This window comes from Epinephelus fuscoguttatus, linkage group LG14, assembly GCF_011397635.1.
Source record: "Epinephelus fuscoguttatus linkage group LG14, E.fuscoguttatus.final_Chr_v1".
NCBI lineage: Eukaryota > Metazoa > Chordata > Actinopteri > Perciformes > Serranidae > Epinephelus > Epinephelus fuscoguttatus.
This window is the reverse complement of record NC_064765.1, coordinates 6227559-6253107: the sequence shown is the minus strand read 5'-3', so window position 1 is coordinate 6253107 and position 25549 is coordinate 6227559. Positions and strand designations below refer to the sequence as shown.

Here is a 25549-nt window from a genome sequence, read left to right as displayed (position 1 = left end):
TGCTGCTGTTGTTGCTAGATCAAACAATATGATCCCTGAAATGTTTTAAAAGCAGCAGATTCTCCAAATTGCCTCTAACGACTGAGTATATAGTAGAGATTTACTGAATACAACCACTCTTTCTCCCCCTCAGCTCGGATCATACCGATGACACATCAAAATGCAAAAGAAAAAAGTTATTACAAAGCAGAAACAGATGACGCCTAAGAAAGCAAATCTAAAAACAGTGCACGGAGAGCTGCTTCAGAGCTATTTATCGCCAACAAATGAGATTATTATGCCCCAGAAATCAGCAATCTGTGACAAAACCAAGAAAACCTCAAATCTAGTTAATCTAATTTGTACTAAAGTGAAACCAAATAGGATTGTTCTGCCTAAAAATGAGACATCTTGTATGATAAAAACCAGATTACTGCACTCACCGTTCTCCTTCTCCTCTCCGATGCAGGTGCCGATGGACTCGGGGAGGCCGAGGGTGGCTGCAGTGGGCATCGTGCCCAGAATGGACTCCAGCGACGGGCCTTTTCGCTTTGGGATACCGTCCTCCTGCTCCTGGTCCTCCTCTCCTCCCTCTGGTGTCTTCTGCTCCAGTTTTATCAGAGCCTCCAGCGTGAGCTCGCCGAGTTCTTTGCCAAAGTGCTTGGCCACGGCCTGAAGCACGTCTTCCTCTTCTGGTTCCTCACAGTCCTCCTTTGGAGACGATGGGGAGAGGACGTCACCATTGTCACTTTCACCATCTGGGAGAGGGGCTGACAGAGTTTGAGATGGTATTAATGTGGTGTTTAATTTACCCTTTAAAAGGGATAGTTTCCAAAAGGTCCACCCCAAAGCAGAAACACATATATATGTCCTCTCACCTGAAGTTTTATTTATCAGATTAGACTGTTTTGGTGTGAGTTGTTGAGTGTTGGAGATATCGGCCATAGAGATGTCTGTCTTCTCTCCAGTATAATGGAACTAGATGGCCAAACTACACCCGCCAACTGTATCACAGCACAGAAGGAAGAGTGCATCTACTCATGGACGAGAGGCTCTTGCTGGTGACAGTGTGAGATATAAACATTAATGGCGTCCTTCTTAGCTGAGCTGTAACGTTAGCTAGCTCAGTGGTGCTTTTTGAGATAGCAGTAGAACACTCGGCAACTCACATCAAAACAATCTAGACTGATAAACAGCACTACAGGTAAGAGGAAGACTAGACTAGACACGCTAACTCAAGCCCTAAGCCCTTACAGACCTAGGATCAATTCCATTTCTTCCCCTTAGCCCCTGTCTTGGCCATTCCTCTTGGTTTTGCGCATTCACGTGAGGGGAAGTGGTGTCCCAATTCTCCATCAGGAGCTAACCTCAGGAGCTAACCTGACGGAGAATTGGGACACCACTTCCCCTCACGTGAACGCGCAAAACCAAGAGGAATAGCCAAGACAGGGGCTAAGAGGAAGAAGTGGAGTTGGTTCTAGGTCTCTAAGGGCTTAGGGCTTGAGTCAACAAGTCTGTAAGGGATCCATTTGGGACTGGGGGTATGTATTTTTGCTTTTGGGGGGGAACCGTCATTTGAACTTTTTATGAAGAAAGATGGTTTGAAAGAGGCGTGAAAGAAGCCATCAACATCAAACTGGAACTCCAACCCCAAGGAATCACGTGACCTTAATGACTCTGAAAATAAGAGCTCACATGAGACCTTGACGACTCTAACAGTTCACACCCACACAGAGTTTAAAGCCTGTGACTCCGCACCAGTCCGTTGATGAGGCGAAACGTCCCCAAGAAACGTAAGCAAGTTCAATTGCCTACGATATAGCACTTATTAAGACGGTTTTAGTACCACCTTATATGAAATTTAAATCCAAACCTGCAATGGAAATACACTACATATATATGTACATAAGTAAATAAAAACAGCAGTATTTTCAGCTCCTGCAGCTCGTGTATCTTGGTGCATAGATGTGTGTAGGCGAGTGACTGTTAAGTAATCTGCCAATCATTTTTTCAATTTATAAGTTAATTGTTTCTTCTATAAAATGTCAGAATATAGTGAAAAATACAAGCAATCACTGTTTCCAGTAACGAGAAGGTCACTGCTTCCATTTCCACCGAGTCACCTCCACAGGTAATGAGTTTAATGAAGCTACAGTGCTTATTATTTAATAATTATAATACAGTTTGTGTCACCTTTACTATGTTGTGACTTATTATGCAGTTCATGACTCTTCCGTGTTCCCTGAGGGTTGATAAAGCAGCAGAGTTACTGTGGTCACGCTGTGTAATTAGCTGGGTATAATTATAGAGCTGAATTTCAGTTTCCCAGTTTTTAAAAAAAAAAAAAATGCATTTCATAACATTTGGGAAAAAAACACTGCAGTAAAAAGAGAAGTTGATATAAAATGCCTCTGGTGCAGTGAGATAATCTTGTTTTCCCAAAAAATCTCTGAGAATAGAAAATGTGATAAATAATCACATCCAGGCAAAATAATTGGGACCATAATTTTGGCCGTCCTCTCGCGATCCTGGTGTCTAATTAAAATGTGTCCTTTAATCAGCCGCGATTAAAATGTCCTCACACAGACTTCAGCCCCCAAGTCACAAAAAGCAACTCGATAATCAGAAGAGAAGAAGAAACGAAACGACGTCGGATCTGAGAAGCGTCGCAGCAGCTGGAAGAGCAACGCGCCTGGAATTAGTGACAGCCTGCGACACCCCCACTGTGTGGAAACAGGGATCCGGGGAGTGTGTGTGTGTGTGTGTGTGTGTGTGTGTGTGTGTGTGTGTGTGTGTGTGTGAGAGAGAGAGACAGAGAAACAGACAAAGACAGAGGGCCAAAGATAAAGAGCCAAAGGTAGGAACAGATAAAGAGAGAGTGACAGGGAAGTGTACTCAGATGTGTGTTGTTTTTCATGGGTGGCCCGTGTGTGTGTGTGTGTGTGTGTGTGTGTGTGTGTGTGTGTGTGTGTGTGTGTGTGTGTGTGTGTGTGAAGCTTCTCATCCTGTCTGACTGACTGACAGAGTCACAAATAAAAGCATCATCACACATTAACATGGCGCTGTGTGTTTGTATTTGGGTGTCCCACTCGACTCAGAATCAGCAGCTGGCCGTGTTATTGCTGCCGTCTCCATTTTAGTGCTTTTACCGACACATGAAATGTACCAAAATTATAGTTTTCAAAAAAGGACTTCGGTCTCTAGCAACACTAGCTGCCAAATGAGGCTGTGATGTTTCTAACACACCAGAAAATTGTTTGATAGAAAATAAGCTGAGAGACACATTTGATATTCTCATATCCTGACCAGCAGTGGGGCAGAAAATGTAAAAACAAGATGTGAGGATGGTGCCACAGGAAAAGTGTTATTTAAATTGTCTGTCATTGCATATATGTATGCAGTGCTGCAAGATATCTTTATGGCCTTTGCATTTATATACATTACATTTTCTTAAAATGCATTATTTGTGACTTTTTCCATATGCTATGTTTGATTCATCCACACATGAAACCTGCATTGTTTGACTGTGACTGTGATCACCGCACTGTATGGGGGCCTGAAGGATCCTTCTGATAGGGACCTTTAGTTTTAAGAATGCAGTCTTGATAGGGCAGAGGCTAATTTGATTATCATCTGTATACTTTGATGCTATTTTTGCCCAGTAGCAGAGGCAATGATGTATTTTTATAAAGGTTCACATTGATGTATTGGTGCTGTTTTTCCACTTGCCAGGCAAACAAATCCCAACAGGTTCATCTACCAACGCAAACTGCAAGATTTGGAAACATATTTCCTGATAATGCGGTTTAACTTTTACACCCAGTTCACACCATTAAGTCGCACTGAGACAAAACCGTTTTAGAACATTGTAGAGAAAAGTTGTAACAGTATGAACTGGCCGTTTGAGCTTGACTCAAGCCGGCTGATGGTGTCACCTGCAACTCAGCTGGTCAAATCGCCGGCAGCTGATTTTAGAACGTAAAGCACGTCAACTGTTTCTATAGTCAATCGGGTTGTAGTGAAGTCCGCTGGTCAAGTCAAGATGACCACAGACGGTGTGTTCGCTTGCTGCGGCAGGTGCTCCATCCCTCCCCAGACCTCTGTTTCTGTCCTCCAGAGGTGCCGGTGTCAGGCGGTGGGTCGCTTCTGCTGCTCGCTGTACGTGCTTATGCTTATGTTAGGCTCAGCTGCTAGTTACATTCATAACATGCTTACATTAGCATTTAACTATGCCTGATAAAGTGACTTGTTTCTGCCATAAAATACTTGCAAAATAAAGTTGCATGTTCACTACAGTTAGCATTTAAAGTTAAGAAATTCTGCTCGCTAACAAGCTAACATTTAGCAGAAAGTCCTCATGTTAACACGTGTACAGTTCACCTCAAGTATCTTAAAGCTGACACTGTTAGGGTGACATTCTACCTTTAAAAGGGGCTGTGAATGAGTCTTAGTCGGGATTGTCCTCTCATGGCTGTCAGCATGGAGATGGCTCACAGCTAATGGTGCTAACAACGGGAACAGTGCTAACTGTGTTAAAAAAATCAAAAGTCATTATTTACCCTGTGGTGAGGTATAGTGGTTTTAGACACTTTGCATGCCTGTACATATCTTTCAACTGTTGGCATAGCACAGTGCACATGCTGTGGATACTGTTGTTGTTTTTTTGCTGCACCGTAGGTACTCCTCAGGGTGCTGTATAGAGCATTCACACTTTAAAACGTTAAAGTGGTGAAGGGTAAAAAAAATACTGCACTAGGTAGCAGATAAGGACTGATATCAGGCACAGTCAATAAGTCCCCTAACTAGGTTATTTCTACAGGAAAGCCATCACGTCGTGAGGAGACTGTGTGCTCCAACCGAGTTTGGGCTGTTTTTGGTAGTTGCTGCTAGAAGATGTTTTGCAGCACCAAGACACAATCACGCACAGCAGATCTGCTGGTTGCATTTTATGCAGCCAGCATCAGACTGGTACCACACTAAAGTGCACATCAAACTTGTCTTTTTGATTAATCATTCTGCATAGCTGCTTCTGCACATCAACAGGCCGTTGGAGACTGACACATTGAAAACAGCTCATACAGCTCCGCGACAAACTGTGAACCACTTAAAACTTCTCGCTCCGCTTCTAACTCTCTTAGGACTGTCTGTTCCTGTCAGTCTCTCACGCTGTGTTGCCATCCTTAACACCAGGTAACCGGGGTAACCAGGGTAACCAAGGTAATGGCTGCGCGGATCATGTTTTTTTAAACAAAGCTGGATGTGTGGCTGTGTTGAGCGACATGATGTGCCAGAGATTGTTTGGGTTCAAAGCTACAGTTTAGAAATAATCTCCATCCCATGTTTCAAACAACAGTAAGTTTCATGAGGTAAACTCTCGACAGGATGAACTGTCAGAGCGGCATGACGGGAAGAGCTCTGTGATTAAGGGTGCCTTAAGACCTAGAGTCGTCTCCTTTGGTCTGAATCAGGGACTCAGAAAACAATGTTTTGATGCATTGGATGTGCTGAATGTGCATATTAAGGCAGTACAGGAGGAGGTGCACATTAATAATCCTCCAGGACTGTAACATGCTCATGTTTAACCCAAACAATGTGTCATGTGACTGCAGTTGGTTCACATCCAGGTCGGAACATCTTCTCACTACAAACCAACCGCACCAGAGTTCCTTTGTAACCAGACTGAGACCACCTCTTCAAGAAGGTCTCAGTCTGGTTGTTTTGGTGCTCACCTGAGTGTGATTGCTGTGTTCACGCCTGCCCAAACGAACCGCACTGAGGGGGCAAATAAACTTGAGTTCAACTGAAACCCCACCAAACAGGGCGGGTGTGAAAGCACCTGAAAGTGTGTGAAAATAGTGATGATAATGTTTTCTTTTCTGATCCCACTCGGTGCGTAACTAGGCCACATCACAGATGCGCTAAGGGTGCCTGGCCACGAAATCCCCAACAGATCATTAGGCACACCTCTGGCGCACTTGGCAGGGCGCACAGAGCAGCAACTAACCATCAACGTGTGGAGGTTAAGAGATAAAAAGAAAGTCTGTGCAGAGAAAGTACTGACAGCTGCTGATTCTGAGAACAGACAGGATGGAGATCTGAAACATGAGCCAAATATCCTATCATTAAAAGAATCAATATAATATTGTTTTACATCTCCACATAACATCTGAAAATGGGGTAAAAAAGTGGTGTGGGCTCAGTTCCAAGAGTTAGACCCAGTTGTTGTATTGGTGCATATAAAAACGTGTGTCCTTGAGGTTACAAGATCGTAACTCACAACCCTCGCCTGCCCTTTAACAAACACTCCTCTCTGCTCCGTACCTTCTTTAGCGTAGGCGGCGTACACTCCTCTCAGTTTGGGTCGACTGCTCTCGAGCTCTGCGTCTATTTCATCCTGGTAGCCTTGAATTTCATCTGTGGAAGATAACAATGACAAACAAAGAATCATTCCTGCATCTACAACACTGCAACTCTGAAGACTAGAAAGTGAGATGCAGTAACTTATCTGTCTCTGAAAACTTATTGTGTATAATACATGCAGGGAAAAGAAATGATGCCTCTCTCATGTGCCATGCCTTTAAATTACCTCTCCTATAATTACAATATAATATGTAAGTACTGAAACATGATGTACGGCTAATTACATGTCGCGCTGAAACTAAATCATGTAAAAAAACAAGGAGCCTTTTCCTCTCTATTTGCTACAGCGTTCTAGTTTCTTTCCTCCCTTCACCATCCAACGCTGATGTGCTTTTAGTCAAGGTCAGACACTTCGGAGACAACAGGAAAGTGTTACCAAACTCTGTCTTTGTCTGTGCAATTAAAGAAAGTCTAACTTCTCTGTAAAGCTACGAGTATTCAGTTTGCTAAATAAAAAGCGAAGCGAGTAGCCTGAGAGTAAAGATGTCTTTGATGTGATGGCAAAACAGACAAGGATATCGCATTCATACCTTCGACGTCATCCATCTTTTTCTTCAGCTCCATCTCCAGCTAGAGGGAGGAACACAAAGGACAGAAATATATAAAAGAATGAAAGTCTTTTTTTTCTCCAATCAGTGACTACAGGGTGAAACGATTACCGAATAAAACATCTCAAAGTAAAAGAACATCATAACACACTGTGGGTGGATGACAGCAGCTTTCAGAAATACTTTTTCCTCCTTAAAGTTCAGAACACCAGACATGAGTTTGATTTGGTGGTGTTGGTTTAAGACACAGCCGAAGAGCAGAGTGACAAAATGTCAGATCTTAATGATTTAACTCTTCTGCTTTGGTACATTCACGAAACTTCTTTACATTAATTTCGTCCTTTTACAAGTTGTCAAGGAAATGTTAGGGAGCAGAAATTCCTCAAAAAAACATGGTGAAAGAAAAAGAAAACAACCACAAATTAAACAGCGACTTCCGGAGCTGAAAAATAAAGCCAACATAGACGTGCCAAAAACTGCAGTTCCTCTAATGGCCACTTGAGGCTGGCTCCAAGAGTGAGTCGACCCTTATAGACCTTCATGTTAAAACGCCAAACTTTAGAGCTGAAATATACATGTTTACAGCCTGGTGCAAAAAACAGTTTTGGTCTCTGTAGCTAATTTCCGCATTTGTGACATTCATAACTCACCGTTTACATTTTATTACGGCTTAAAATTGCACATATTTAAGGGCGGGCAGCTTGAGTGACAAGCTGTCTGCCAAGAGCGTCCTCAGCTTCTCAGTCAGATCCAACCCTTGCTCCTCTACAGCTCCAGCCTCTCATCCAAGTATGGTCACTTATAGCTTTAAAAGGCCAAGATGAAGACAGCCAAAATGCCGAACCCTAGGCTTCCTAACCGGAGTCCTCAAACCTGTGGGTGACACCACAGTTGCTACGTCCATTTTGCTATGCCTTATAGATGCTATAAAATGCATTACATCCTCTAACTTTGCTTTTTGTTCTGATAGTAAGGGGTGGGCGATACGGCCCTAAAACGATCTCAATGAGAATCTCAATGCAACCTTATGTCTGTAGCCAGTTAGCTTAGCTTAGCATAAAGCCTGGAAACATGGGGACAGATCTTGCTTAGCTCTGTCCAAAGGTAACAAAATCACCTGCCAACACCTTGAAAGGTCACTAACACTTGGATCTCTGGGGTTAATCGCCCGACTGTTCAGACACTAGTGTTCAACCTTTTCAGTCACATACAGGCTCAAAGATCTGACACACCGCTCACCTCTCCGTTACCTCTCAGTTAAGTGTGTGGACGTACAGTAAAGAGATCATTGACAGTGTTACTTTAGAGGTTAATACCCTTCATTAATTATTGGAGAAAGCCTGCAGGCTGCATGTAATCATCAAGAAAATATAAAATTAAACTTTAATATGCCTTGAGGGGGAAATGGATGATTTCCTAAGCAATGCCATTGATCAAAACTGATAAGAAAACCCGTGGATGTGAATGTGTATTTTTCTGATATGACACATTAATTAAAACATGCTAGCTTTTTTTGTATGCGTGTTCAAATCCACACCTGATCGGCTTTTTTCTTCCTCAGTCCGGCTGTAAAGCAGGGCGGGTCACACTCTTGGTCCAGATCAACCTTCATGAACTCTTCGATGGTCAGCTGACTGGTCGGTGTGTCCTCAAACTCTGTCAGTCTGGTGCAGGTGAAGTTGTAGGGAACATAAAGTTAAAATCATCAAATCAATCAAATTATTATTATTTTTTTTAGATATTTTTTGGGGCAATTTTTTAGCCTTTATTTGACAGGACAGACAAGTGTTAAAGGGGGAGAGAGAGAGGGGGAGTGACATGCAGCAAAGGGCCACAGGCTGGACTCGAACCCGGGCCGCTGCGGCAACAGCCTTGTACATGGGGCGCCTGTTCTACCACTAAGCCACCGACGCCCCAAATCAATCAAATTAACATGAAACACAGAACTGGGTTACTGCGACTGATCCTTTGGGACACCGGCAGTTAAAAAAAGACTTATCTGCTGCTCATTTATAGCTCGTTTTTAGTGTTGATTTAACGCAAAGTATAAATCCCACTTCACCATAGGAATCAGGACGGTGTGAACATGCAAAAAAGATGGGTAAGGATGAAGTGGTCGGGGCAAGGTGTGTATTTGGATTGAGCCTTAATCCATTATCTAACAAGTTAGCTTTTGAATGAGAAAGTCCAAAACAACAAAAACTTTTTACCACCCACCTTTTCCGTAGCGTGGTTTCGCACACTTTTACAACACTGACAATTTCCTTGATGGTGCGGCGAAAGTCGTGCATACGTGCAGCAACCAGAAGAGCTGGAAAGAGAAAGAAAAAACACAATGAGGTTAAATGCGTGTCTCTTCACATTATTTCCAACATTGTAATCCTAAACTACATAAACGGCACATTTTAGCAACGTGGCAAGTGCTTTACATAAAAGTACAGACAAAAAGTGCAAAACAAACACATTACAAAAGAACATTTAAATACAATTAGAAACAGCCCCGAAAGAGCTGATAGACTAGAAAATAAAAACAAGCTAAAAGAGAATAAAACAGGTACAAGAACTAGAATTACTGCCTCATGGTTATATGCCTCCTGACACCAATCAAGATTTAATAACAGTTTACATCCATGTCTGTCGAGACTCACATGTAACCATGACAGTTGACAATGCTTCAAATATGGATGTTGCTGCACAGAGGCTGCATATTCTAAAATGTGGATGCTTCACACACACATCTTCCCCCCGACAGCACAGAAGATCTATACAATCAGCACAGTTTCAAGATGGACACCCAAGATGAGCGTCACTAATTCAGTATCTGACCAAATGTGCCCCCTTCTGTTCCTGAGATATGACGTTGAATAGTGGAAAGAAAAGTGTTTTGCAGAACATTATGATGTCACAGTGAAGTTGACCTTTGACCTTTTGCTTATAAAATATCATCACTTCATGATTTTATCTTTTAAATTTTGTCATAATTAGCACATGAATTCTTGATTTATGGTCAAAATCATGTTTTGTGATGTCACAGTGACCTTGACCTTTGACCACCAAATTCTAATCAGATCACTAAGTCCATGTTAAGGTTTGTGCAAAATTTAAGGACCCACCATCCAAACCCGCATACGTGAGGACAGAAACAGAGGTCTCGGAGGGGACAGACCCCCTGCGGTCATTTTGACTTAACCAGCAGACTTCACTACAAGCCGACTGGCTGTAGAAACAGGTGATGTACCATACGTTCTAAAACCAGTCGCCAGCGATTTAACCAGATGAGCTGCAGGTGACACCATCAGCCAGCTTGAGTCGAGCTCATCACGAATCTTCGCTCTGAACTGGGCTTACGGTCTCCTTGAGGTATCACGTTCACAAGAATGAGACAGACGCAAGGTTGCAATGACCTTCGACCACCAAAATCCAATCAGTTCATCCTTGAGTCCAGGTGGACGCTTGTGCAAAACAAGAAATTCCCTCAAGGTGGTCTTCAGATATGGAGATCATGAGAATGGGACAGATGGACGCACAACTCACAAACACTGTGTCTCTGGCCGCAGCTGTCGCAGGTGCAGACGCGTGTAAGAAATTTTTAATGTGATTAAAAAAAGACGGTGGCAAACAGAAAAGTTCTCAGCCATGATTTAGAAGAAGGAGATATACTTTATTAATCCACGAGGGGAGATGTAATTCTTTTCTCTGTTGTAGTATACACACAGGCCCAAAATACACACACATGCACAAACAGGATCTATACATATATTAAATGGAGAGATGTCAGAGTGAGGGGGCTGCCATGGACAGGCACCCCAAGCAGTTTGGAGTTCACTGCCAACTACCAGTCCACATTCCATACTTGGTCCATACGGGGACTTGAACCAGCAGCCCTCCGGCTCCCAAGCCAAGTCCCCATGGACTGAGCTATGAAAATAGAACTGAGAGTTGCAGTGGACCTTAAGAACACAGATTTGCTGTGTCGTATATTGATCTTTCTTTTGTTTTGATTTTAAATATATTGATACACACATACTGGTATCAATACTTATGTTATCAAAGACGTGACTGAACATTCAAATGTGATGTTTGTTTTTTGGGCGTCTCTGCGTGTGCACCTTGAAGACTGCAGGACGGAGCCGACAGGACAGGCGCACCTCAGCCTGCAGAGCCAGAACAGTCCGCCTCCACACAAAAACACCGTTTTCAAAAGGAGTAACAACAACACTAATATTATGCAATGAGTTGGAGTGAGAGCCTTGAAGGGGAACAGTTATATAACCGTCATTAGAGTTGCCTCGCTCAAGAGCCTGTTAAAAGATAGATGTGTGCTTCTACTTCTACATGCACACTTCTAACAGCCTTTAGGACTGAAGTGATGGCTTTTAGCTCCACTGACGACTCTCAAACATTTTATTGCTGTTACCTTGAAACCACATAACTTCAGAGTTGCTTGTTTTCCTTTCTTGCTGCAGAGTTAACTTTGCCATGTATTGCTTTATATCCATGACCCCGTCCGTCCTTGAACATTCTTCAGATACATATTTTGGGTTCATCATCATCAACCACATTTGCATCATATTTGGGAGGAAACTTTTCCCTCTTCCATCTGACTGTATCCTTCTCAATGATTTATGATGAGGAATTAATTATTCAGGCAATGCAGCAGAGGAACAGAGAAAGACGAAAATTGAAACCGTGAGCGTAAACACGCAGGAGGGCCGTGATTCGATTTCAGGACGTCTTAGCTGGTAATGCATCAAAGCCGAGTGTATTCAGGTTGACACATCAGCAGAGGCGCAACAAGAAGCTTTGAGATCAGCTGTTTCACACACACTCACACAAAGACAATGACGGGCAGAGTGGAAAATCAACACCACACCAAATGTGGTAAGTTAAGGCAGGTGTCGGCAGGTTTGCCTCACCCACTCACATCTTTGGCAGATGACCAAGAAAAAGTGGAAGGCCCAGATACGTGTGGTAACCCAGTTGGCAGCAGAAACTGGGAGAGACACAGTGAACGTCGGGATACACCAGCTCCTGGACCGGCTGGAGGACAACACACCCTGTTCGTTGTGTTACAAAGTGTACTTGGCCTCAGGTTAATGTGCCTGTGTTAGATTATTGATCTGTACGTGGATATTCTGATTTCACTTCCTCCTACAAGAAGAGGTCAGAGATCACCTTCAGCTACAGAGAACAGATAACTGTTTCTTTACGTACATCTTTGCCACGACGAGAGATACAAACTGGAGATGGATAAAAAGCACACTTGTGAAATACATCTTTTTTTAAGGCTATAAAGTAGAAACAAGGCGTCTGTAATCCTCTCAAAAACTAAAAATGAAAGGCGCTGTTGACTCATCAAAAGTGGGAGTGCATGATTACCATGGTTAATCTGGTAGGACGAGAAACAACAACATTTTTAAGACTTTAAATTCTATTTTGGGATTATTTCGTGACATCAAGTCAAGTCAATTTTATTTATATAGCTCTAAATCATAACAAAAGTTACACTCTCAATGTAAAAATACATCATTTCAGGCAGTTAGGAATTCACCAAGTCATTGTTTTCCTGCTGCCCATATTTCAGTGTCCTTGAAAAGCTTAAATGGACACATTTCCTGTTAACAATCGAGGACGCCCACACAGACAAAGGCAGAAAACTCAATGCTATAATGTCTTGTCAATATCTTTGACCTTTTTTTGTGATGACATATTTGTGTTTTAGGCCCAATATGGGGGCGTTGGCAGCCGGGGTTAAAGCACTGAAGTCTATTGATTATCAAGGGCAGCTATGATATCCGTCCATGCTCTTGTTGTCTTAGGGCACACTCTGTTCATCTGAGCTGTTGTACATTACAAGTTTGCTATTCTATTAAAAACCAGAATCCAGTGTGACTGCAAAGAGACTCAGAGTGAACATTTGTAAAATAAATCTGCAGCTGTAAAGTCTGCAAACAACATTCTGTGTTGATAATGAGTAGACGATGAATTGTCATTTAGAAGGCCGAGAGATGGATTTGGATCATAGCTCAACCCAGTCAAGTGTGATAAAGGATTGTTTACAAATTTCCAAAAGGGAGCAATTAGGGAGCAGTCCCAAAACCTATGTGAAATATCCCTGGAGCATTAACTCTTTAAAACCTGAGTAAATTGGCTTCATTTCTTTCAAAGACATGGAAAGATGGCAATAAGCAACGCAAGCAGAAATTACCCAAAAAAAACCTTGCAAGAAATTAGTTTAATGAAAAAATGAAAACAAGAAAATTTGTAATAAAAAAAAGAAAATTAAAAACAAACAAACAAGGAAAGGCATGCTTGTAACATAATTTTATAATGTCATAATAACTATAAATACAGTTTTCCCTAGATTCTTATTTCCCCTAGTTATTTTTTTTCTGAATCTATTAATTTTTTGCAATTTTTGGGACATTTCTTACCAATTTGCTCAGGGTTCAAAGATTTAAATACTTGCGAAACACATCTGAAAGCAGCACAAGAAAATGTCGCTCCAGGTTTTTAAAGCGTTAACAGAACAAAAAGTACAGTTAGAGGAGGTGACTCATTTGATAACATCTATACGGCGCAGCCATAGACTGTAAAAATAAAGGACGTCACCCACTGGTTTGTTGACTCCTGTTATAAAGCCTCAACTTTGGCATTTTGGCTGTTGCCATTTTGGCCTCTTGAAGCCAGAGGTGATCATTTTTGGGCGAAAAGCTGGAGCTGTAGAGGAGCGAAGGCCTGTCGCTCAAGTGGCATGCCTTTACGTGTGTGTAACTTTGAGCCTTCCTAAAATTTAAACGGGTGAGTTCTATAAAAATTCACCCTGTACAGTTGTCACGAACAGGGAAATTAACTGTAGAGACCAAAATGTTTTTTGTACCAGGGTGTGAACATGTTTGTTTCTGCCGTAGAGTTCGACATTTCAGCATGGGGGTCTGTGGCGATTGACTTGCTTCTTGAGCCAGCCTCAGGTGCCCATTTGAGGAACTGCAGTTTTTGCTGCACTTCTTCAGCTCCGGAGGTTGTCACTTTAAGCGTAGCATCGGCCCTATGTATAACTTATATATGTACATTTTTAGTTTTTACAAACAACTTGCTAGAAGCCAGTTAAACCACTTTTTAGAGGTGAATGTGTGCACGCCTGTCATTGACAGACATCTGTCGACCCAGCAGTAATGACACTAACCACTCCTGCATGTAGCAAGAAATAAACTGTAAGTGAGTCCCAAACTAATGGGCAGCACAAGTTAAATGCACAGAAGCATGCGCAGTATGAAATTCCTGCTGTTCAACATCAAAATACACCAGATATAGATACATACAAGGTGTCTCATGTTGGAGCAAAACCTCAGATGCCTGCAGAGTATTTAGGCCTGACGTCACACAGTAACAGAGCTCTCACCTTCCTACTCACCAGTTCCTCTACAAAACTATCCACTGCCTTACATAAACCCAGGGAACTGACCAGATCAGCAGCTGCCAACAGCTATTCTGCACTCTGAGCTAACAGGGACTTTTCTTTATTGTGATTTTGAAATAGTTTATTTTGCAATTCATACAATTTAAGGCACAAAAACAACTTTTCATGTTGAGTTCTCAGTCATTTTGGTTTGTTTTGGGTTATTTACATGCACCCTTCTCACCGAATCCTTTCTTCACACTGACATAATCACCAGTTGTGAAGGAAATGTGGCAGCTTTCTAAAATCTACTTATATTCATCCTTGGAGGAGGAAGTGGGGCTTGTTTTACTTTAAGGTTAGAATAAGAAGTGTTGGGCTGAGTTACATACACTGATGGCCACTGACTATGTTAGGTTGATTAAAGGGCACCTTGATGTTCGATGCCAACAGGGCAGAGAGCGTTAATCACTTTCTCTCTTCAGATTTTTCTCAGAGGACTGAAACCAGGAATCCTCTAATGACAGACCTGCTGCTCAGAGCCCTCGGGCTGCTGCCAGCACCTGAAATAAAAAAAACACACAGCACAGACACCAGATATATGTCGTTGCCATCGTCTCATGGTTACCTGCTCCGCAGAGTCCCGACGGCCTTCGTCCTGTGTGCATCCAGTCCCTCTTCATCCTCTGCACCAGTCTCATTGCTGTCATGGAGACTTCATGGTTCTTCTCCCCAAATTCCAGCAGCTGAGCGAAGCGGGGAATGTACAGGCACGGGTCTGGTGGGGACAGTAAAGTTTTGTCTTTAAAGTTCTGGTAAGTAAAATCAGACATTTCTTTCGAACACATTGTACATGTTAGAAAACTAAGATGGACTGTTTTACATCAGTTTTGTGTTCAGGATTTTTTGGGCAGACAAGAAATCAAGGCTCGATCATCCCCTTCACCAACAATACTGTATAACAGAAGATACCCCACAACAATCTGCGCCAATGGAATGAAATGGTTTCTTGCGGTCTCCTCTGTGGATGTGGTCGCCTCTCCATGACATCCCCCATTTCATTTGGAAGCATAGTAAATTTTGAGTGGATGGATGAAATCAGATTCGAAACAATACAGCTCTATCCATCTATTTTCATTCGCTTATCCAGGACCAGGTCGCAGGGGCGGCAGGCCAAGCAAAACACCCCAGACATCCCTCTCCCCAGCAGCACTTTCCAGCTCCTCCTGGGGGACCCCAAGGTGTTCCCAGGCCAGATGAGATATGTAATCCCTCCAGCGTGTTCTGGGTCTGCCCCGGGGCCTCCTACCAGTGGGACGTACCCGCAACGCCTCCCCAGGAGGATCCTGATCAGATGCCCGAACCACCTCAACTGACCCATTTCAACGCGAAAGAGGAGCGCCTTTACTCCGAGCTCCTCACCCTATCTCCAAGGCTGAGCCTAGCCACCCCACTGAGGAAGCTAGTTTCGGCCGCTTGTATCCGGAACCTCGTTCTTTCGGTCACTACCCAGAGTTCACGTCCATAAGTGAGGGTTGGGACCAGTAAATCGAAAGCTTTGCCTTTGCCTAACTCACCTGAATGTACCAGCTGCCGGTGATTTGACCAGCTGAGTTGACACCATCAGCTGGCTTGAGCTGAGCTCAGACCGGCCAGTTCACACCGCTGCAACTTTTCTCTGCAACGTTCTAAAATGGTTTCATCTTGTTGCGAATCTTTGGTCTGGACTGGGCTTTAGGAATGCCCCTGCCTAACTGGTTTATGTTTATTTAGACCTGTTTGTTTGTCTGTCATTTAGCAAGATATCCCAAAAAAATCTTTTTTATCTGATGAAATTGGGTGTAAAGAAAGGCAGGGGACCAGACAGGAAGTAGTGGGATGTTGGAGCAGAACAGATCTAGATGGGAATGATTTTAAAAGATTTCCTGAAACACTGCGAGAGATGGCAACTGAAAGCATTTTCAGTATTGTCTCATAAACTACTCCAACAAAGTGTACCAAAAGAGGAATCAAACAATTATGGATTGTGCAACCCTGCTGCCGATATCCCTCCACTCAGATGACATCAAATAACTTTACTGAGATGCCTGAAATCACTTCATATTTACTACTCTCTGCACCAAAATGATCCCAAGTTTGAGTGTGTGCGTTTATTCACTATATTGCACCTTCAAAAAATCTGCAATGGAACAAAATGTCCCTGGCATGTACTCTGCTCTCTGCAGACAATCCCACATCCCTACCATAAAATTACAGCTGTGCGACATGTCACCTGTCAGCGATGATATGATACAAAATGTCAAGGATTCAAACGTGGCTGAAATCTTAACTTCACTGCTCATTACAGGGCAAACTATTGAGTGTATCATATATAACGAGTAGTGAATGAATGAATGTAATTTGAAGCAACTGCAGCACATGACAGTTTATGGGTGTCAGTATCCCGTCACGATCACATTCAGCTTTAGTCTCAAGTGTGACGAACTGGAGAGGATAAATCATGGCATAGAGAGCTCATCGTGCTCAAGTTTCAGGGACTGATATCAGATCTGTTTGGCTCTGCTGCCAAAACTCTCTCAGGATGGCACTTTAACCAAAACTCTGTCCAATAAACCGCCTGCTTGTGTGCCGTCCATGTGACTTTTGTTTACAAGCCCAGGTTTGTGTCCGAGCAGTAAACAAACCAAAAACAATATTGCAACCAAGTATTTTTCCTCCTCTCCACTTCAGAGCAAAGAAAATGTTTGCCTTTGGCCAAAATCCCTTTTTCACATTCACACAGACTGAAACATACTGTGAGCTTCCCAGTAAAACCAGTCTCCTACTGCTGGCTGCTAATTAGCTCCACTGGAGAACTTGAGGATTAGCATTTTAGCTCAAGTGCACCCTGAAGCAGCCTGTTTCTCATTCAGTGTCTCTGTCCAGATTTTCGCAGCTGGCAGAAGGATTTGAATGGGCATGCATCCAAATCACAAGCATTTTGCTTCTCAAATGTCTCTGAGAAACTTGTACAGTGCAGCATATCATAAACTTTATGGAAAATACTGCAGCTGAAGAAGAAGAAAACTATCAGAACCACCTGCTTTTGCCATGAAGCCGCCTGGCAGCTGGCCAGTTTGACTTTTTTATTTATTCTAAAAATGATTTTACCACGCTAAGAAATCTAATTTAAGACTGAAATTAGGAGGAATCGTCTTTCCGCTGTAGCCGGGAGACAAAAAGGAGAGTTTCGTGCCCCGGCTATGACAGTGGAGTCAAATATCTTTGAAGTCAGTGGCTGCGTTTAAAGAGCAGTCCAGTGGAAAGCTGGTAGAGCCAGCTGGTAATAAGATCCAGGCTGATCCCTCCCCCCCCCCCCCTCCGCACCATGTAATGATACGTCTGCAGAGCTCGCCATCACTGCTCCAAGTTTTACTGGAGTGTCTGTAAACGCTGGGCCAGGCAAGATCCCCACAGAAAGAAAGAGGCTGTTTAAGGAGAAAAAAATCCACCTCCAATCCTCATTCACTGTCGAATATAATCAATCTGTGATGCTCAAACAGCCCAGGAGTCATTCTGTGATGGAGTGCTGCAGTTTACTTTTTTCATGTACCCACTTTCCCCTCAACCTGCCTCGCCTACTTCTACTTCTGTTCCCCACATTCCCCAAAATTACTTCGACCACCTCCAGAGACGGGCCGTGAACTCGCTCCTTTCAATCAAATGTGGGAGCAGGGATGCATGAATAGCATTAAAGTGTTATCATTCAGCTGTGGGGAAGCTGCACCCTTCCCTCAAAACCCCAACACGGACTCTGAGCTGCAATGCATTCTGGTCTATTTTTTTGGTACAGTGGTTGAAGAAATTGGTCCCAGAATTTCCTTTTTTCTCTTGCTGGAGCTGAGAGTCTGCTCTGAGATTTAACAATCACACAGAGAGAAGGCCCCACTCATCAAAACCTGACTGAATACTGATGATGTTTCAGATCGCTGAGTGATATCAGACTCTGCTGAAGCTGTTAGAAATATTTGGACGGCCAGTCACAATTCACAATGGCTGATTTGCACATTACAATGCAGGAGCTGGTTGCACAAACCACTATTATTAAGTTCCTTAAGTATGACACTGAGGGTTTACATGAAACACCTCGTCAAGAACTGACTGAAAAGATCACGCCGCATAGAATTACAGAGCAATCATTAAAAGGACTGGAAGACTTTGAAAAGTTGAGTGATCCCTCACTCCAGACGGTCACATTCATAAATTAACTTCTGGACAAATTCAAAGCATAAAATCATTGGCTCATAATTAAACGTGTCCATCAGATTCTCCCGGTCACAAAACACTCTTCCCTGGAAGCCTTATCTTTTCTCATTAGTCTCCATAAACTCAGCTGTGTTGCAGTTAAGATGGAGTCTGAGGTACTTTTTGTTTTCGTCCTTACTTTGGTTATTAAGGTCCAACAGTTTACCAAGCAAGTCCTTAAGTACAAGAGGAAAACTTAAATTATGTTATGTAAACATTTTTAGGAAACCTTAAAGAGTGCAACTGACTTTATCTCAAGGAAGCCCTAACTTGGACTTCAAGGAAAATCTTAACTTAAGGTGCTTTGTGCAACTGGCCCCATGCAGGGCTTTTACTTGTAACATAATATTTCTACACGGTGGTATTCAGTGGTGGAGTTTTCAGATCCTTTACTCAGGACAACAATGTCAAAATACTAAGTCCTGCATTTAAATTCTACTTGAGTAAAAACACAGAAGTATTATGACCTAAAAAATATAAAAAGTAAAAGTATTTATTCTGCAGAACATCTGGTCCTATGACTGATAGAATCAATTACGCCCTGATACACGTTTTTGTTTTTAACTTTTCTCTAACCTTTTTTTTTTTGTGAAATATTTTAAAGTTTTACCTGTTTGGGCCTCAAACTGTTATTCAAATGAAAACATCTGACAAGTTTTGAGGGGAAATGACTCATTGGAACCGCTAACAGCTCCTCCACATCTGAACAATGACAAGTGGCTCCTGCTCCTCAGCAGTGTGTTTCTTAATGTTCAAATGTTAATATGAGGATTAATTAGAGCTGTCAAATAAATGTAGTGCAGTTAAAAGTAGGAAATTCCCTCTGAAATGTAGTGAATTTGAAGTAGAGAGCAACATAAAATGGAAGTACATTTACTTAAGTACTGTACGTTAATATAAATTTAAAGTACTACTGGAGGTCAATTTGAGTATGTTTTCAGCCATTTTGTGTCTCTTTGCGATCATTTTGCCTCTTTTTAAGGTTGTTTTGAGTTCATTTGCGATTTTTTTTGTTTGTTTTTTGCATCTCTTTGAGGCCATTTTGCATCTATTTGATGTCTGCAGTACAAAACAGGTTTTTAAATAGGCTATAGAGTGTGTTTACACTGAAAAAGTAACAAAATGGAGTTCATTCAAAGCAGTCAGAATTCCACAAATACTAAATAAATGTGTCTAATCAAATGACCACAGAGAATGTGGGCCTTGGAATCTTGCAGATTACAGAAACTGTGCTGGGGCTCCGGGGGCCCTGAGTACGTTCATTCAGCTTCAATTCTCAAACTGAATTATGAAGGTTTTTTTTATTTTAGTTTGATTTTTCTCTTCATTTACACTACACCCTAACTGCCTCTGTATTCTTTTTTTTAATGTTTTTGGCAAGGTGGTGTAGCATTGCCGCCTCACAGCAAGAGGGTTTCTGGTTCAAACCCCGGGGTGGAGGGAGCACCTGTGTGCGGAGTTTGCATGTTCTCTCCGTGTCAGCGTGGGTGTTCCCCATGTGACTGCCTTGCCTGTAGGTGTGAATGAGTGAATGGTTGTCTGTCTCAATTTCTGTCTTGATTTTATGACTTTTTATGATTTATTTCACCCTATGATTTCTTTATGATTTTAAGATTAAGTTAATCCATGTTTTAAACTACTACTCCAGCTTCCTCTCACAGTCCAAAGACATGCAGGTTAATTGGTGACTCCAAATTGTCCGTAGGTGTGAATGTGAGTGTGAATGGTCGTCTGTCTCTGTGTGTCAGCCCTGGTGACCTGTCCAGGGTGTACCCCGCCTCTCACCCAGTGTCATACAGGATAAGCGGAGTCTAACTGTGCAGGTTTGACACAGTTTTTGCAGATTGGAGTTAAATCAAACTGTAAAACGTGGTTATTTTTCAAGATGAATTTACACGTTGTTTGTTCATGTATGTTTTAATGTGATAAATATTTTTATGTACACTGTAAGCAAAAATAAACTGACAAATTCCACGTATGTGTGTGTGTGCTCGTGTAATTGGTCATTAAAGTTGATACTTTTAATTAAACACCACAGCACCACCACTGTTTTATTTTCTTGTCTGTGTTGTTCCTCCTCATCACCGTGCTGTACTGCCGGGTCATATTTAACCGACCTTCTTTTTTAATTTTATTTTTATCTTTCCACCGGGTCTAATCAGCGGGACAGAGGCGGAGCGGTTTGGCCCGGTGACGCACTCTGCGGAGCTGCCGGGGGAGGTGCTCCGGCTCCCCTGACGTCACCGCCACGCGTGACTCTGATTGGCCCTCGGCGAGCCCTGGGCGTCCGAGGAGATCACGACGAGGAAAAAAAAAAAGCAGAAAAAATGGAGCAGACCTTAAAAACTCCCGACATATGAGTATTTACCTCGGGTGCGTACGGCCGCGACGGAACACAGCAGCTGGCTTCGTGTCGGCGGACAGTCGGCGCGGAGAGAGACGGAGACACACCGGGGAGGATTAACGGCAGAGGCGGGGTGCTGCCTGCGACTATCCGGATTACCCACTCGCTGAAAAAGGGAAAACAAGCGACGCTCCGTGGACATTAGTCCGTGTGGAGAGGATGAGGTGACCGCCAGGAAACGGACCAAAAGTGCTTGTGCTCGAAGTTGGCCGCGGAGGAGGAAACGGACCGCACCGGGCCTCAACGGATATTTACATGTTGTCGTGTAAACTTCGCGGTGGATGCCGTTTTAAAGCGGCGCAGCAGGAGCCGGATTTCACCCAGTAAACGTTGAATTCTCCGCCGAGCAAACCTCCAGCACACAGTCCACCTCAGAGCACCGCCACCGGATACTACCACGAAGCAGACCGGTTGCTCGTGCCGATGCCAACGGCAGACTGCAGGTTGCTCCATCATGGCCGGATCATGAGGTGTCTCACTTATCTCCTCTTACTCCCAGAAACACTGAAGAAGTCCAAGAAGGTCGGCAAGCTCCCGGGCAAGCTGCCGGTATGTTATGAGATCCTGACGCTGTCCCTGACGAGCAAGAAGAAGCAGCAGCAGAAGGAGAAGATGGCTGCGGAGCTGTACCCCGCCGCCAACACCAACAACACCAACCTGTCCAACGGCACCACGGTGGCGGACACCGAGAAGACCAAGGAGGTGCCGGTGAGCCAGGCCAGCAGCAGCAGCGCCGCCACCACACCGACCACCCAGCAAAACATCAACAACAACAACGTAGACCCGCCGAGCTGGCAGTGCAGCCACCCCACACTCAGAGAGAGGTAACCCCACTGTGCTCTGGACCACATTACACATCACAACCAGATGGAAAACTGCACCTAATGTGACAAGTGTGTGCACAGTATATTTAAAAGTCCCTGCAGGGATGTGTCAGGAGATATAGATGACTATAAAGTACATTAAGATCATTATGAAGTAACGTCAGGCCACTCTGGCACAGAGACTGTAATAAAAGAGGAGATGAAAGTGCAGTAGTGTCACTCCAACTATTCCTGCACAAAAACATACATTTAAGCTTTCTCCCTACTTCTGCAACACTAAGCTGATTAATATGCATTCAATTATGATAAGTGATTACTAATTTAAGCATGTTTTAAGCTTATATTCTTAAAGCATTTCTGTTTTTTTATGACAGAACAGGGCATCTTTATGGTTTTGGACATCTGAAAATGTCACAATGGGCTCAGGAAACAACAACTAATTAATAATGAAAGTAAAGATTAGTTGCAGCCCTACTTGTGTTGCTCTATCCTCCCCAAACCTACGAAAATAACCAGTGTCTCCAGGCAAAACGAGTGTGGGAGGACTTGATGTTATACAATACTTGATTGAGGCTTATTCGTGAAACCTGCTCTGCTTTCAGGAATGCCTTGATGTTTAACAACGAGCTGATGGCCGACGTCCACTTCATCGTCGGCCCCTTGGGGGGGTCCCAGAAGGTCCCAGCACACAAGGTAAAGACACTCTGCACGTTGGATGAAACTGTTTTGGGTTTATGAGAAAGTACAGACCTTGAGGAGAGAGCTAAACTGAGTGATGCTCATGTTTTGTTAGTTGGATTAATGTGTTGGATAGGTGGAGAAGTTGTGTCTCTGCAGCTACTGAAAAAGAGCTCCTCCTGCTCCTTTATTGAACTTGAGAGTGATTCTGGTTGCATCTGACGCATCTGTCTGCTCCTCCTTCCCCTCCTCCCCTCCCTCCCTCCCTCCCTCCCAGTATGTGCTGGCCGTGGGAAGCTCGGTCTTCTGTGCCATGTTTTACGGCGATCTGGCGGAGGAGGAGTCTGAGATCCATATCCCAGATGTGGAACCTGCTGCTTTTCTAATTCTGCTGAAGTAAGCCACTCACCATCCCTCACACAGCCAACCAGAAGGAGAGATGACAAGCGCAGTCAGTGTCACTTCAAAGCATATTATTACTCATCCAAAGCTAAGCAGAGGCGAATGCCAAAATGCTGGGAGCGTCTGAGAGCAGGAGCAGCAGCACAGTGCTCTGTAATTGCTGGTTTTCTCAGTGCTCTTTGTCCAACTAGAAACATTTTCTCCCCCTTTTTCCCCTCATCCACAGCCTGACAATTTTCTTTGAGGGGAGTATATGCAGACTGGTAGTTATAAATATCCTGCCTTTGTTGCTCTCGCAGTGGCATTGGCTAAGCCAGCACCATAGACTGCTGCATGGTGGGCCTTTTTTGTGAAAATGTTAGGATGTGTTAAATCATGATCATTTGGTGCTGTCGAAATTAGACAAGAAACCTAAAAAAATGTGCACTTCTAAGGACCCAAAGTCAGTTAACATGGTCTCAGCGTTCCTCACACCATGGTTTATTGTGAGGTATAATGTCAGGGTGCTGTAACATAACATTTTCGTACATGTACAGTGGTTAAAATGGTTATCTTCCTTCTCCTAGGTACATGTACAGCGATGAGATCGACCTGGAGGCAGACACGGTGCTGGCCACCCTGTATGCTGCCAAGAAGTACATCGTTCCTGCACTGGCCAAGGCCTGCGTCACCTTCCTGGAAACCAGCCTGGAGGCCAAGAACGCCTGCGTGCTGCTCTCCCAGAGCCGTCTGTTCGAGGAGCCCGAGCTGACGCAGCGCTGCTGGGAGGTGATCGACGCTCAGGCCGAGCTGGCGCTGTGCTCCGAGGGCTTCTGTGAGATCGACCTGCAGACACTGGAGATCATCCTGCGGAGGGAGACACTCAACACCAAGGAGGTGGTGGTGTTTGAGGCCGTTATGAGCTGGGCCACGGCGGAGTGCAAGAGACAAGGTTTGGCACCCACAACCCGCAACAAAAGAGATGTCCTTGGCAAGGCGCTCTTCTTAGTGCGCATCCCTTCCATGACTCTGGAGGAGTTTGCTAACGGGGCAGCGCAATGTGATATCCTGACACTGGAGGAGACGCACAATGTGTTCCTGTGGTACACTGCGGCTAAAAAGCCCGATCTGGACTTCCCTCTGACTGCAAGGAAGGGTTTGGCGCCTCAGAGGTGCCACCGCTTCCAGTCCTCGGCCTACCGGAGCAATCAGTGGCGCTACCGCGGCCGGTGCGACAGCATTCAGTTCGCAGTGGACAAGAGGATCTTTATCGCTGGTCTGGGGCTGTACGGGTCGAGCGGCGGCAAAGCTGAGTACAGCGTCAAAATCGAGTTGAAGAGACAAGGGGTGACCCTGGCGCAGAACCTCACAAAGTTTGTGTCGGACGGGTCGAGCAGTACGTTTCCGGTGTGGTTCGAGCATCCTGTTCAGGTGGAGCAGGACGCGTTCTACACGGTGAGCGCCGTGCTGGACGGGAATGAACTGAGCTATTTCGGCCAGGAGGGCATGACGGAGGTGCAGTGTGGGAAGGTGACATTTCAATTCCAGTGCTCCTCCGACAGCACCAACGGGACTGGAGTACAAGGAGGACAGATCCCCGAGCTTGTGTTCTATGCATAAGCTGCTCTGGACTGCTGATGGAAAATTAGGTTTATCCTCGCCTCCCAGCCTTCGAAGTAATGTAGCATTAAAGACACTTGAGTAATGTCACACTAAATGGCCTGGTTAGTTCTTTGAGAGACTATTTTAAAAGCCAAGGAGCTGTTGTTTTATCTTATTTAATTTAATGTTATTTTTTTAATTTAAATAATGGGTTAACGTTATTTGCTCTGACGCCTGTGTTCAAGGGCTGCGGCTGCTGTAGAAACAACATTAATACAGTGATTTGTCGTTATGTAATCAAGCTGAGCTCCACAACTGGAACATGTAGGGACTGCTTCAAATTGTGTAATTGCAAGTCTACGTATATACAATGTTGTTACTATAGTCTGAGCAGCAATATTACACGAGGAGCAAACTTTATGTAGTGTTATGATTCTAAATGCAAAAAAAAAACAAACGTAGAAACCTTGTCAGAAGCAGAGATGTTTTGCACTTCAGAGGACGGCCTCGGAAACGTTGTGTCTTTTGTAAAATACAATTTAACTGTTAACGGCTTGATGCTGTTAAAGATGAGCAGATGTGTTCTGTACAAGAATGCTTATACACCTGATGATAAAACATAAAGGTTATAATGTGATTCAAGCCACAGATGTCACATCATTGTGGGTGAGGGAGTGGGGATTTGAGGGACTGCAGTGCCCTCTGGTTACTGCAGTGTGAACTGCACCTTAGTTTGATGAGAACACGGGGTTCTTGCAGCTATGGCTGGATTACTTAAAGGGCTTTCAGCTCAGTGCAGGGGCCCACAGAGTCAGAAGGGGCCCCTGAAGGAGAGCATCTTTTTAAAGTGCTGTTAAAATACGTCAGAGGGCTCCTGATGTTTTTAGGTTCAGTGAAAGAACCTAAATATGTGTGACAGCTTGCAGAAAGTAAACCAGCTGCACGGATTCCTATAATATTTAGCCCAGTATATGATAGCTCTTTGTGTATTAAATTGGGAGAGGAGCATCTGTGTGAATCTGCTGCGGCA

The 25549-nt window shown here is 43.7% G+C and overlaps 2 protein-coding genes across 2 annotated transcripts in view; one reads left to right on the top strand and one right to left on the bottom strand.

Moving 5' to 3' along the window:
• The window catches only part of brf1a (BRF1 RNA polymerase III transcription initiation factor subunit a), a 159053-nt gene that overhangs the window by 94478 nt on the left and 39026 nt on the right, over positions 1–25549 (bottom strand). The window contains exons 7-12 of the mRNA XM_049596569.1: positions 14975–15124; positions 9165–9258; positions 8485–8611; positions 6930–6969; positions 6301–6393; positions 423–749 (exon numbers count right to left, since the gene is read on the bottom strand). Coding sequence (XP_049452526.1) covers positions 423–749; positions 6301–6393; positions 6930–6969; positions 8485–8611; positions 9165–9258; positions 14975–15124 — 831 coding nt within the window. The remainder of the gene's footprint in view (positions 1–422; positions 750–6300; positions 6394–6929; positions 6970–8484; positions 8612–9164; positions 9259–14974; positions 15125–25549) is intronic.
• LOC125901187 (BTB/POZ domain-containing protein 6-B) lies at positions 20930–25161 on the top strand. The gene is made up of 4 exons (XM_049596717.1): positions 20930–21858; positions 22461–22551; positions 22814–22932; positions 23505–25161. The coding sequence occupies exons 1-4, from the start codon at positions 21458–21460 to the stop codon at positions 24535–24537; spliced, it is 1644 nt and encodes a 547-aa protein (XP_049452674.1). The 5' UTR covers positions 20930–21457; the 3' UTR covers positions 24538–25161.

Coding starts and splice junctions, on each gene's coding strand:
- LOC125901187 (XM_049596717.1), top strand. CDS start 21,458: ATGCCAACGGCAGACTGCAGGTTGCTCCATCATGGCCGGATCATGAGG. Junction 22,552..22,813: donor AGAAGGTCCCAGCACACAAG/GTAAAGACACTC, acceptor CCTCCCTCCCAG/TATGTGCTGGCCGTGGGAAG. Junction 22,933..23,504: donor GCTTTTCTAATTCTGCTGAA/GTAAGCCACTCA, acceptor TCCTTCTCCTAG/GTACATGTACAGCGATGAGA.